This window comes from Filicampus tigris, chromosome 13 (genome assembly GCF_054856515.1).
Source record: "Filicampus tigris isolate MCC_2025a chromosome 13, RoL_Ftig_1.0, whole genome shotgun sequence".
In the NCBI taxonomy this organism is placed as follows: Eukaryota; Metazoa; Chordata; class Actinopteri; order Syngnathiformes; family Syngnathidae; genus Filicampus; species Filicampus tigris.
The window spans coordinates 2,253,726-2,266,606 of NC_141229.1; the positions used below are offsets into that span (position 1 = coordinate 2,253,726).

The 12,881-nt window shown below is 45.8% G+C and overlaps 1 protein-coding gene across 7 annotated transcripts in view; it reads left to right on the top strand.

Annotated features, from left to right (window-relative positions):
* The window catches only part of syne1b (spectrin repeat containing, nuclear envelope 1b), a 106,089-nt gene that overhangs the window by 77,994 nt on the left and 15,214 nt on the right, over positions 1-12,881 (top strand). For 6 of the 7 annotated variants that reach the window (XM_086049667.1, XM_086049666.1, XM_086049672.1 and 3 more), the window contains 26 exons: positions 211-343; positions 428-610; positions 940-1,089; positions 1,663-1,839; positions 1,939-2,094; positions 2,182-2,337; positions 2,412-2,582; positions 2,655-2,788; positions 3,464-3,668; positions 3,823-4,005; positions 4,127-4,273; positions 4,353-4,507; positions 4,888-5,035; positions 5,119-5,213; positions 6,206-6,440; positions 6,950-7,144; positions 7,908-8,033; positions 8,119-8,274; positions 8,669-8,827; positions 9,403-9,569; positions 9,907-10,069; positions 10,393-10,580; positions 10,711-10,861; positions 11,677-11,859; positions 12,112-12,249; positions 12,449-12,640. In XM_086049667.1, coding sequence (XP_085905793.1) covers positions 211-343; positions 428-610; positions 940-1,089; positions 1,663-1,839; positions 1,939-2,094; positions 2,182-2,337; positions 2,412-2,582; positions 2,655-2,788; positions 3,464-3,668; positions 3,823-4,005; positions 4,127-4,273; positions 4,353-4,507; positions 4,888-5,035; positions 5,119-5,213; positions 6,206-6,440; positions 6,950-7,144; positions 7,908-8,033; positions 8,119-8,274; positions 8,669-8,827; positions 9,403-9,569; positions 9,907-10,069; positions 10,393-10,580; positions 10,711-10,861; positions 11,677-11,859; positions 12,112-12,249; positions 12,449-12,640 — 4,246 coding nt within the window. The remainder of the gene's footprint in view (positions 1-210; positions 344-427; positions 611-939; positions 1,090-1,662; positions 1,840-1,938; positions 2,095-2,181; positions 2,338-2,411; positions 2,583-2,654; positions 2,789-3,463; positions 3,669-3,822; positions 4,006-4,126; positions 4,274-4,352; positions 4,508-4,887; positions 5,036-5,118; positions 5,214-6,205; positions 6,441-6,949; positions 7,145-7,907; positions 8,034-8,118; positions 8,275-8,668; positions 8,828-9,402; positions 9,570-9,906; positions 10,070-10,392; positions 10,581-10,710; positions 10,862-11,676; positions 11,860-12,111; positions 12,250-12,448; positions 12,641-12,881) is intronic. The other variant, XM_086049671.1, reaches the window with a different exon arrangement.

Consider the following 12,881-nt stretch of genomic DNA (forward strand, 5'->3'; position numbering starts at 1 on the left):
CGGGTGCAGAGAGTTCATTCCTGGGCGAGCGATAAGACCGAAAGGTAGACAGGCAGGCAGACAGGGTTGGCAACGGACGATCAGTCAACGGAAAAGTGACGGAAAGTCTTGCAGGGCTAACTGGCAGAGTGGATGGAAAAATAACTGTAAGAACGCACTGACCCACAGATTCAAAAATGTTCTGTATCATTTCCCCCCCCCCGCCCCCAGCTATCAGAGGCAGTGCGGGGAGCTTAGCGAATGGCTACAGTCTGCTCTGGAGCGTCTGGAATTCTGGAACACGCAAGCGGTCTTGGTCCCGCAGGAGTTGGAAACGGTCAGAGACCACCTCTCTGCTTTTCTGGTGAGGCGAGCGATCACTACGTCGCCATCATGCTGCCGCCCTCACGTCTTGGATGGCTTATTACTTGATGCCGCTCTCTCGCAGGAGTTTTCCAAGGAAGCAGAGAGCAAGTCCGGCCTGAAGAGCTCTGTGGTCTCTGAGGGAAACCAACTCCTGAGGCTGAAGAAGGTGGACACGGTGGCGCTGCGCTCAGACCTGGCCCGCATTGACAATCAGTGGAGTGAACTGTTCACACGCATACCGCTGGTGCAGGAAAAGCTCCATCAGGTGCATGTGCAAATACTTCCAGACCATAGTTGAACCTTGACTTGCTCTTTATTCGGTATTCGGGGATCGTGATTTCAACGATTACCAAAATAATTGTCATGAATATTTTTTTTCATCGTCGAGCAGCCCTACTCTTCATTGAAAACGGTTCGTTAAAAAAAAAATGTCTTGTTTTTTGGTGGGCTGGAACGGATTAATGGCATTTCAATTTATTTCAGTGGGAATAGTGATGAAGTATTGAAATATTTTGGTCATGGAACAAAATGAAACTTGTAATTCAAGGTACCCCAGTGTACATCCCGGTCCAATGATTTGCATTTGTTCCTCAGATCCAAATGGAGAAGCTGGCCTCCCGTCACGCCATCTCAGAGCTGTTTAACTGGATATCGCTGATGGAGAATGTCATTGAGGAGGATGAAGAAAACCTCAAGAGTGCCGTAGGATCACATGTGATTCAGGACTACTTGCAGAAATACAAGGTAATGGACCTACATTTCATGGAGCCACCCGGCAGTGATGGTTGTCCGGAGGACCGCTCGAAGTTGTTCTCAGCGCAATGAACAAGCGTGATATTTTCACTTTATTCGCAAGCGTGGTCACCACAAGGCACCGTCAAACCCAGTGAAAACTAAGTACAAATGAACAAAACATCAGTTCTGAGATCAGGACGAAATACAGTGAGAGGCATATAACCGTCTCTTCATAAGCAAGTAAAAATGGCCTTGCCAAGGGAGCTAATCTAAGAGTCAAGATTTTTCATTTCTGTTTCTTCTTTCCATAGTTTTGGTCTATTATGAAAATTGTCATGAGATCCAGTGAACAAAATTTGCCTTTGGTATGACGTGGACACCATTTTAAGATTGAGTTTCCTTGCTTTTGTGTCCTAAAGCTCCTCTTTCCGAAATGTACAAAGTACTCTTTTCTCCTAGAGACCCGTAGAGTCAGATTGTGTTTGTTGCATTGAAAGTGGTTTTCTAATAAAGCTTGGTGACACGGAGAAGCTCGCCATCTTGTCATTTGCAGTGGTTATATACATTTTTTTCACCTCTCAGGGCTTCAGGGTGGATTTAAGCTGCAAGCAGCTGACTGTGGACTTTGTCAACCAATCGGTGCTGCACCTCAGCGGTCACGACGTGGAGAGCAAGCGCAGCGACAAAACCGACTTTGCCGAGCGTCTCGGCGTCATGAACAGGCGCTGGCAGATCCTGCAGGGCCGTATCAACGAGCGGGTGAGGGAGCGCGGCATGCAAGTGACCTAACCATTGGGGGGGGGGGGGGGGGGGGGCAAAAAACAAACAAACCAAAAAGGTGCATGATTTGTTTTGCAGATCCAGTTCCTGGAGAGCTTGCTGCAGATGTGGTTGGAGTACGAGAGCAGCGTTCAGGCCCTCAAGTCTTGGATGGGAACTCAAGAAGAGCGCCTGAAGAGGAAACACAGGATTGAGGACCTGATGTCGGTACAGAATGCGCTCAAGGACTGCCAGGTAGCCCCCTCGTGTGTCATCTGTCCTGGTCAGCAAAACTCCTTTGAAGAGCTGTTTCTCTCTTACAACTCCAAATCAATCTTTCAGGATATGGAGGAGACGGTGAGGGACAAAGAAAAAGAACTGGAACGGGTTGAGGAGCAAGGCTGCGCTCTTGTTCAGAACAAAACCGACGAGGCCTGCGCTATCGTCATGGAGACGCTCCAGAGCGTCAACCACACCTGGGCCAACCTGGACCACCTTGTGCGTTTCCCCCACCATTGTTGTCGTTTATCTCGTAAATCGTACATTGTAGTCAACGCGATAAATATGCCCAGATTGGTCAGCTTAAGATCAGCCTGACGTCGGTGTCGGATCAGTGGAGTCTTTACAAGCGAGCGTCAGAAGAGATTAACGGCTACTTGATGGAGGGGCGCTATTCCGTGTCACGCTTCCGACTCCTCACCGGTTCCTTGGAGGCCGTTCAGCAGCAAGTGCAGGGTCTGCAGGTAGGATGCGCGTTTTTCGTCACTTGATTTGTCATGAGCGGATCCGTTCATGTGTGTGTGCCGTCCGCGCAGGGTTTGCAAGAGGAGCTGGAGAAGCAGGAGAGCAGCCTGAGGAGGTTCGGTGCCGTGACCCACCAGCTGCTGAAAGAGTGTCACCCATCAGCGTCGGATTCCCTCAATCACACCCTCAAGGAGGCCAACGCAAGGTGTCCGATATGGTTTGGAGTAGACCTGGGAGACTTTGACGTCCCTGAGACAGAGATCACGGAAACTCAGAGTCGCTGACTAAATTGTAGAAAAGAACCCCGTCTTGACTCGGTCGCCAACCACCAGAAACATCTCGGAACGTTTGGGGAGCACAAATAAGTCAAACAACAACAAATACATACATACAAAAAAGACAGTGAAAACAAAAAAGTCCCAATACGGTAAAAACAAAAAAAACGTCTCATGCTGTGTCAAAAGCCAAAGAATAAATCTGAATTTTAAAGAGAGGCAGAGAGGAGCTTGCCTTGACTGTTGGCTTTAGATAAGGCGCCAGGGGGCCCAAATCAGCAGGATGGGATGTAGACAGGCCACTGGGACCAAACACCATAACCTCTGTTTTCTTTTCATGGGAGTTCAGGAAATTCACCGCCATCCAGGCGTTGATTTCATCCAGACAGGACAAAAGTGGCCTCAATGAGAAAGGCGTCTTTTTTACTCAGCGGGACAGTCATTCGCATAGCAGTGGAAGGAAATACATTGTTTTGCTAAAATTGCGCCGAAAGGCGGCAGATACAATCAAAAGAGCAGCGGCCCCAGAATTGAAGCCTGCGGAACACCATACCACAGCGGGGCAGTGCGGGCCTTAGCCCTGAACCGCTCCGTGTCCTCCACAGGTGGTCCGGCCTCCTGGAGGAGATATCTGAGCGCCTGAAGAGCAGCAAAGCTCTCCAGCAACTGTGGCAAGGCTACAAGGATCTGCACCAGCAGACCTCCGCCAGCGTTTTGCTCCAGGAAGAGAAAGCCGAGCAGCTCCTCAAGACCGCGTGCGGCGATGACATTGCCGACGAGCACGTTTCCGCCTGGATTCAACATTGCGGCGTGAGTGCGGTTTGGGTTTACAGTCAACCCCCAAGGGGGTCGATACGTTCCAAACCAAGCCACGATAAATGAAAATCAACTTTTAATAGTTTTGCCCCTCCCACCCGCTTGAATAGAAATCTCCCTGCTGTTTTTTTTTTTTTTTTTGTGGCAGGAGGTTCTCCGTTCCCACGTTCCGGTGCAGGCCTCCCTGCAGGTTCTCCGCGAGCTGGGAGATCAGCTGAAGCAGCAGGTGGACACGTCGGCCGCCTCCGCCATTCAGTCGGACCACCTGGCGCTTTCTCAGCGGTTGTCGACGGTGGAGCAAGCGCTCAACAGACAACTCGTCACACTGCAGGTACAGCACATATAATGTTGCCGCCGGGCAGCCGATCATTGCACCGTCGGGACGATTCTAGCATATCAAAGCGATCCCGTTAGCTGGCACTTACGCAGCCATTGTCTCCTCACCCTCCCAGACCGGCGTCCACGACTACGAGACCTTCAACCGCCAGCTGGACGCTTTAGTGGGCTGGGTCACGGAAGCCGAGGAGGCTCTGAGGGTGCACGACCCCAACGGCTCCACCGACCTCACCCTCATCCAAGAGCGCATGCAGGAGCTGAAGGTTAGCAAAAAAAAAAAAATAAAAAAAGTTTGACACCGATCCTCGCGGACGCGCGGTCGTAACCGCTGTCTTTCAACAGCGACTGATGATGACGTTCAGCAGCATGGCGCCGGAATTGGAGCGTCTCAACGAGCTGGCTTACCGGCTCCCGCTCAACGATTCCGAGATCAAACGCATGCAGAACCTGAACAGGAGCTGGTCGGCGGCCTCAGCGCAGACCACCGAGAGATTTAGGTATGAAGCGCATCAGAGGGCTACACTCCGCTCGCATGACTTGGAGGACTTGATTGGCTAAAAAAAGGCACAAGTAGGACTGGAATGAATTTAATTAGAACAAAAAGACGAGGCGTAATCTCCGGCTCGAAGGTCTATTCCAATGATGTGTAAATTGTGCCGCATTTAAAGCGATATTGAGAGGACACTCCCACAGCGCCGCAGCCCGCCCACTCTCAGATCTGCCAGCCATGCACTCGTCTACCAAATTACCAGCACCGGTCTGACCCAAATATCTCTTTTAACGTGGGAGTTACGCCGCCTGCACGCCACTTGAGAAAATAAAGCCTCATGTGTGATCAAAGTAGTCAAATGATGCTTGTGGATTTCATTTGCTGCAGCAAACTGCAGTCCTTCCTGCTTCAGCAGCAGACCTTCTTGGAAAAGTGTGAGACGTGGATGGAGTTCTTGGTCCAAACGGAGCAAAATCTGGCCGTGGAAATCTCCGGAAACTACCAAAGTTTGATGGAGCAGCAGAAGGCCCACGAGGTTCGAGGCCTTTCCCCGATTCCCTAAAAAAGATGATTGCAATTTTTTTTTGTTGTTTTCCTTGACCGTTTGTTGTCTTGCAGTTATTCCAGGCCGAGATGTTCAGTCGCCAGCAGATCCTCCACTCCATCATCAGTGACGGACAAAGGATGCTGGAACAGGGCCAAGTGGATGACAGGTAGATTGAACAGGCTTTGAATCCATTGTACTCAAGCAATCATCGAAAGCAAGGATGGGCAAAGTGCAACCTGCCCCGTGCTTTAATCTGGACTACTGATTGATATTACCCACAATCCTGTAATATTTGTTGCATTCATTTCGCATTTTTTTCCCCTAAAATTGATTAATTAAGCAGATTATTTGTACATGTATTCAAATAATTGGTTATCGTTTGTATTGCCTATACTGTATATTATATACATTGAAGTTTGTGTAATTCATTTTGTTGAATGATTTATGAATACATTATAATTAATGAGAAATAATTGATTGAGCACCTTTTTTTTCTCCCTAAAATTGGTGAAATAAAATTTTAGGGTTTTTTTGGCATTCATCACATTAAATAATTGGTTAATGTTTTCATAGTAAATAATAAAATGAGGAAAAATAGTTCAATAAACAATTGTTCATATACTTTTTCATGAATTGTTTTTTATGAAATAAAAGAATCGGTTGATTAATAATGTTATTATTCAAATAAAATATTTTAAGAATGTAATATTTTTTTCTTTTCATACATTTGATCTGTTTTTTTTTAACCTCATATACAAATAAAATGGCCATTCTATCCCTTTTGTAATGTGGCACAAGTTTAGACAAGTTTGTGGTTGTGCTCAACCATCAAAAGTTTGATTTCAATTCATTAGAAATAACAAACAAACAAAAAAAAAACATGAATTATTGTTTCATTAATATGAACATTATTTATACAAATTAAATTATTTAAAAATCAAAGTAATCCAACCACTAATCTCAAGCGTAATTAACGAGTTGAATTCATAATAAAAACCATTTTTAAAAAGTGAATTCAATGTTATTTTATGATCAAAAGTAAAATATCTTTCAAATTTACACACATTTAAACATTTTCATTGATGGACCTCATCTCCAAAATAGCGTGGCCCATCTGTCCACTGCTGAATTTTGTTCCGTCCGTCCTGGACTGCGCAGGAAAGACTTCAATCTGAAACTGGCCCTGCTGAGTAACCAGTGGCAGGGCGTGGTGCGGCGCGCCCAGCAGAGGCGCGGCATCATCGATGGGCTGGTGCGCCAGTGGCTGCGCTACCGGGAGATGGTCGACAAGCTGCGCAAGTGGCTTCTGGACGTCTCCCAACCGGCCGAGGGTCTTCGGCCCGGGACCACCGTTCCTCTGCAGCAAGCTCGCTCCATGCTGGATGCCATCCAGGTCGTTAACCAGGCAATTTCAGTCTTACGCCGCAATTTTTGGGAGGTTTCGGCGATTATAGTCAGCGATTACAATGAGTCGATAATAGATACCCCTCCAATTTTTTTTTTTTTTGTAACTGCCAATATTCGTTGTTTAAACCTTGTGGTTTAATGCACCAATAACTATATTCCTCTCAACACTCTATTAAGTCAAATCACACTCATCTTGCAGCATTACCCCTCGAAAATAAAAGCCTTTCATAATTTTTTAGGGGAAATTTGCACCGGAAAAGCATGTGTACATGCACATGTAGCGAAGACTCTCTGAAAAATCTACTAACTGCCCAAGCTAAACTTAGCTTCTCCCTAGCATACAGGATGTTCAACACAACATACTTCCTTGACACCAGTTACTAATTTCTTATTAGCCAAGATTTTGCCGCCTTCTTGCAGCGTTACAGAGAGATTTTTTAAGAGATTTAAAATGTGGTCCACCTTTACTAAAAAGTGTCTCTTTTCTCCCCCTAGCTGAAGGAGAAGGTGCTCCAGCGACAGCAGGGCAGCTACATCCTGACGGTGGAGGCCGGCCGACAACTGTTGCTGTCGGCCGACAGCCGGGCCGAGGTGGCCCTGCAGGCCGAGCTGACCGACATCCAGCAGCGGTGGAAGCGGGCCGGCGGATGCCTGGAGGAAATGCGGAGGCAGCTCAGCACCTTGCTGAAGGTGCAACACGCTCGCACTCGTCTAGTCGGTTTACGAAATAGCGGCAGTTTATTGATTAAAAAAAAAAAAAAAAAAAGGACAAGTTTCACAAGAATGACATCACAATTTTACGTGGCCATAAAGTCATGTTAGTACACGGATTGTCAAGAATTTACGAGAATGGGGTCATTTTTATAAGAAAACGTCTATGTGGACTAAGTCAGTGGCTCCAAACGTTTTGGTCTTGTGTACCTCGAACCCTTTTTGTCATACCATGAGTCGTCCCTCGCTCATATGTCTTGAATTCACCAAAAGTAGAAGTCTCCAAAGTTTCAACATATTTAATTCCATTTTCTTCTTTTTAGGTCAGATTAAACATAAAAAAAACAATATGTTGCCTTGAAAATAAGTAATATACCAAAAATAATGAATCTGCCTTTGTTTTGCACAACACTTAACTTTTACCACAAAAAATGGAGCTCATTTGAGTAAGTGCCCTTTAAAACAAGTATTTAAACTTAGAATATCAGAAATAAAACACTTCACAAAAATGTAATAATATTCAGACCCACTATAGCAGTTTTACTTTCTATTCATCAGTCATTTGAGCTTTAGTGAGACGCTAGTGTTATTTTGTCTCCTCAGAACAATTGATTTTTATCTTGGGAATAAATGATTTAATGTTTCTACGTACGCCCTGCAATGTGATCGACGACCCCTCTTTGGCCATTGGAAAATGGAGTTAAAATACAATGAGCTCGTTCCTTGCTTTGTGTCGTAACAGGACTGGGACCGATGTGACAAAGGCATCGGTGCATCGCTAGAGAAGCTTCGGGCCTTAAAACGTCAACTCTCTCAGCCTCTTCTCGATCACCACGACGACCTGCAAGCACAGCAGATGCGCTGCAAGGTACACCGGATACTGTCCCTTTTCCATCTTCGGACTTATGTCACACGGTTGGCTCCACTTTTTTTTTTTTTTTTTTTTTTTTTAGGATTTGGAGGGCGCCATCGAAGGCTGGACCGGAGATCTGGCCCACCTGACCGTCCTGAGGGAATCGCTGTCGTGCTACATCAGCGCCGAAGACCTGTGTGTGCTGCAGGAGCGCATCGAGCTGCTGCATCGCATGTGGGAGGAAATCTGCCACCAGGTGACGGATGCACCCGCACCACTTTTGTCCCTGTCATAATTGTAGTTGTTCTGCAGTAATCAGCAGTTGATTAGACTCCAGTTGGTTAGACCAAAAACACCCGTTTCTGACCAAAAAGCGTTTTGGTGAAAAGAAGCACGTCAAGCAGAGCAGTGACCCGACTTGACTTTTATCATATATTGTTTTGGGTGTAAGGAGATGTTGTAGATACCCTGTCTATTTCCTTTCGCAATGTTGCTGAAGCGACCGCACTGAAACCTTGTGCATGGCATCCTGTTTGTGCTACACAACAGAGAGACAGGAAACACACAAAACCACCGAGTCCCACTCTTACCCCTTGCATTTGATGTACTGCACGTTGCTGGACGTTGCCGATGTCTTTGTGTATTTGCAGCTTTCCCTGCGTGGGCAGCAGGTGGCCGACAAGCTGAACGAGTGGAGCCTTTTTAGTGACAAGTACAAGGAGCTGTGCGAGTGGCTCACCGGCATGGAGAGCAAAGTGTCGCAAAACGGGGACTTAAGCATCGAGGAGATGATCGAGCGGCTGCGGAAGGTAAGAAGCGCACGTTTTTGTGAGCCTCACAATCTTTCCGTTTGAAGCCTTAACAACTTGAAGACAAAAGTCTGCGGAAAAAAAAGGAAAACTATCTTTGAAGTTAGTTCAAAGTTGTTCTAAGTTCTATTTGGCAGGCAGGACTTTTTGTGTTAGCCTTGGTCGCTCTGAGTCTCACTCTGCCCCACTGTCGTATGGTGTTCCACAAGGTTCAATTTTGGAGCCCCTGATGTTTTCATTGCAGGTGTTGCCTCTGGGTTGCATCTTAATTGTTGTCTTTGTTTTTAGTATGTTTTAATCAATAATAATAATGTTTTTCATGAAAACAAAGACATAAAAACTTTTTATGTCAGATTTTTACTTTATGTACATCACCTGTAATGCTGATATGGTTGTTGCTGTATAAATAATTTTGAGTTGAGTAAGTTGGGTGCATTCTATCTGTTTGTTTAGGGCATTTTATTTGCATCAGAGTTATTTCAATTATAAACTTTTTTTTTTTTTAAATCTCAAACTCCTGTTGGCACTTGTCTAAAAGTACAAAATTGTTGCATTTAACATGGGTGGTGTGGCAGGACTACCAGGAGGAGATCTCCGTGGCCGAGGAGAACAAGGTGCACCTCCACCAGTTGGGAGAGCGCCTGGCCCGGGCCAGCCACCCGAGCAAGGCTGTCGAAATCCGGCACAAGCTCACCAAAGTCAACGACCGCTGGCAGCACCTCCTGGACCTAATTGGAGCCAGGTAAAGAGTCGGACTAGACGCGTTCATCTCCGCGAAGCGCTGGCAATATAGCCAAATCCAATTTACAATTTGAATGGAATTTCCCCTTGGCTCATAAAAACTGCGAATGACAATTGTAGCTGTACCGCAATTCGGTGTACAAGCCAAATGTTTTCAGACTTAATTTGCAGATTGGAAGCACATACCTTTGGTCAAAACCTCCCCAGCATTTGGATATTGGGTCATTGCTATTTTAGCATATAATTGATCATTGTGTTTTCAGCAAAGCCCGGCGTGACTGACGTGGTGATCGCCTTCTCCAGCTCTATTTTCAATCTGTAAACACTGTTGTCGGCAGGGTGAAGAAGCTGAGGGAAACCCTGGTGGCCGTGCAGCAGCTGGACAAGAACATGAGCAGCCTGCGTACCTGGCTGGCCCACATCGAGACCGAGCTATCCCAGCCCATCGTTTACGACTCCTGTGACTTCCAAGACATTCAGCGGAAGCTCAACCTACAGCAGGTGACGCTCCATTTTAGCCCGGGGAATCCATTTTAAATCATCGCAACACAGTGGTGGGAAGTTACAAAGTACAAATACGTTATTACACTACATTTTTTCCGGTATGTCTTCTTTACTTGAGTATTCGTTTTTCAGGTTTACTCTCAACTCACTTTCAGATTGCTTCATTGATACGGCAGGATGGCGCCAAAGCACTACTGTTACTTTTCAGTGAATAACCAAGGATGTGTTCCAAGGAAAAAAACAAAAAAAAAAAATCTGTGAATTGATCCGTACCTTTGTTTAAGTACAGTGTGAACATGACAGAACGTGTGTTTTAAAAGGAGCTTCAGAGCGACATCGAGAAGCACAGCACCGGCGTGGCGTCGGTGCTGAACCTGTGCGAGGTTCTGCTGCACGACTGCGACGCCTGCGCCACCGACGCCGAGTGCGACTCCATCCAGCAGGCCACGCGCAGTCTGGACCGCCGATGGAGGAGCATCTGCGCCTCCTCCATGGAAAGGAGGCTCAAGTAGGGCCTTGTCTTTGACTTGCAAACCTTGCATGTCACCATTCGCTTTTTCCCCTTTCGGCCTCCAGCCGGATCATGTGACTGGAGTCCCCCCCGCCTGTGATATTTTACCAAACATGTCGGCTTACAGGATTGAGGAAACGTGGCGTTTGTGGCAGAAATTTCTGGAGGACTTTACCCGCTTTGAGGAATGGCTGGCCGCTTCCGAGAAGACGGCCGCGCTGCCCAACTCCTCTGGTGTTTTGTACACCGAAGCCAAGGAGGAACTCAAGAAATTTGAGGTGCGCAATTTATTACAATGTCATAATTTATGGGAAGGAAAAAAGTCCTAGTTTCAGTAATGTGAAACAATTACAAGAATCACTGTTAGGATTTTATGAGAAAGAGTAAATATTTTTTTTAGAAAACCAAAACATCTTAGTTTCAGGAAACAAAAGTTTGAAATTACAAGAATAAAGTCCAAATTTTACAAGGAAAAAAGTAGTTGCTATTATGGGGGGCGCACAGTTTTTTACAAGGTGTTAAAAAAAGGAAAAACTTAAAGCAGAGGAAAAATTAAAAACACAATTTTTTTATGAGATTGAAGTCCTAATTTTATAAAAACAAAACAATTTTGAGGGGGGGAAAGGAGGTCATTGTGCAAGCATAAAGGTTCAGTTTCAGAAAAATGAAAAAATATAATGACAACGAAAATATCTTTTTACAAGGATGAAATAATTTCTGAGAGAAACATTTCTCAGGATAAAAATCTCATGAGAGTAAAGAAAAAAGCAACAGCATATAATCATGAAGAATATTGTCATCGATTTTACAGGAGCAAAATTTTACCAGGTCAGTGTTTTATGAGGAAAAAAGTAAACATTTCAGAGAATAAACTTGATATACTGTATTACAAGAATAATAAATATTTTATTTTTGTTGTACAAGGATAAAGTAGCAATTTTATGAGAAAAGTACTCCTTTAAGGGGAGTAAAGTGAAAATATTACCCGATGAAATCCTGATTTGTCCGAGACAAAAATACGCCGCAGCATATCCTCCTGTAAAGTGACTTTCAGGAGAAGACGTTTGAGGTTTATGCTGCCACGTGCCCGCAGACTTTCCAGCGGCAGGTCCACGAAAGCCTGACGCAGCTGGAATTGCTCAACAAGCAGTACCGCCGCTTGGCCCGAGAAAACCGCACGGACGCTTGCAGTGGCCTCAAGGAGATGGCCCACAGCGCCAACCAGCGCTGGGACAACCTGCAGAAGAGGGTGGCGGCCATCCTCCGCCGGCTCAAGGTCGCCACTGTCACGTGTCTTGCAAGGAAAAGGATGCAAACCCTTTGAAATGACCCACAGGTCTGCGTCAAGTGCTCATGAAATCGTCATCTCGGGAACAGTGTGAAAGAAATGAACGTCTGGATTTGCGTCCAGGCCCTGAGTTAGCGAAGCGGTCCGGAGTCATTCCAAAGGGCTTAGCTACTTTTCCTTGCAACTGTGTGTGTTTTTTAGTTTGTATTCTGACCGGGTGCGTTTTCCCCACCTTTGCAGCACTTCATCAGTCAGAGGGAGGAGTTTGAGACGGCGAGGGACGGCATCCTGGTGTGGCTGACCGAGATGGACCTGCAGCTCACCAACATCGAGCACTTCTCCGAGTGCGACATCCAGGCCAAGATCAAACAGCTCAGGGTGAGGGAAAGGCTGCAACGCCACGCTAACCACCGTGTTCGCTTAGGTTGATAAATGAGGAGGTGCCAGGTGGTTGTAACAAATCGTTTGTTTCAACTAGAATGAAATGAAATACTGAACAGGAAAAAATACAGCGTGTCACGTTTTCCACACACACGCTTTATTTTTTATTTTTCTATTTTTTTTTACGGTCCCGCAGTCATTCCAGCAGGAGATCTCGCTGACCACGGCCAAGATCGAGGGCATCTTCCACCAGGGCGAGGCGCTGATCGAGAAGAGCGAGCCGCTGGACGCCGCCGTCATCGAGGAGGAGCTGGAGGAGCTGCAGCGCTACTGCCAGGAGGTCTTCGGACGGGTTGAGCGATACTACAAGAAGCTCATCCGGCTACCCGTAAGACCTAAAACACATCTGTCCAGAGACAGAGATGAATAGATAGATGGATAGATAAATAAGTAATAAACTCCTGAACTATAGAAAATACAATTCATAAATGTTTTTGAGGGGGCTTTTGAAGCGCAACATAAAAATGTTTTACAAATATAAGAAAATAATTTAAAATAAAGCGGAAGAAAAGAGCATGAGCAGATTTACTCTATTCTTTAGATAACTAGTTTCATAATTTGTTTGTAAA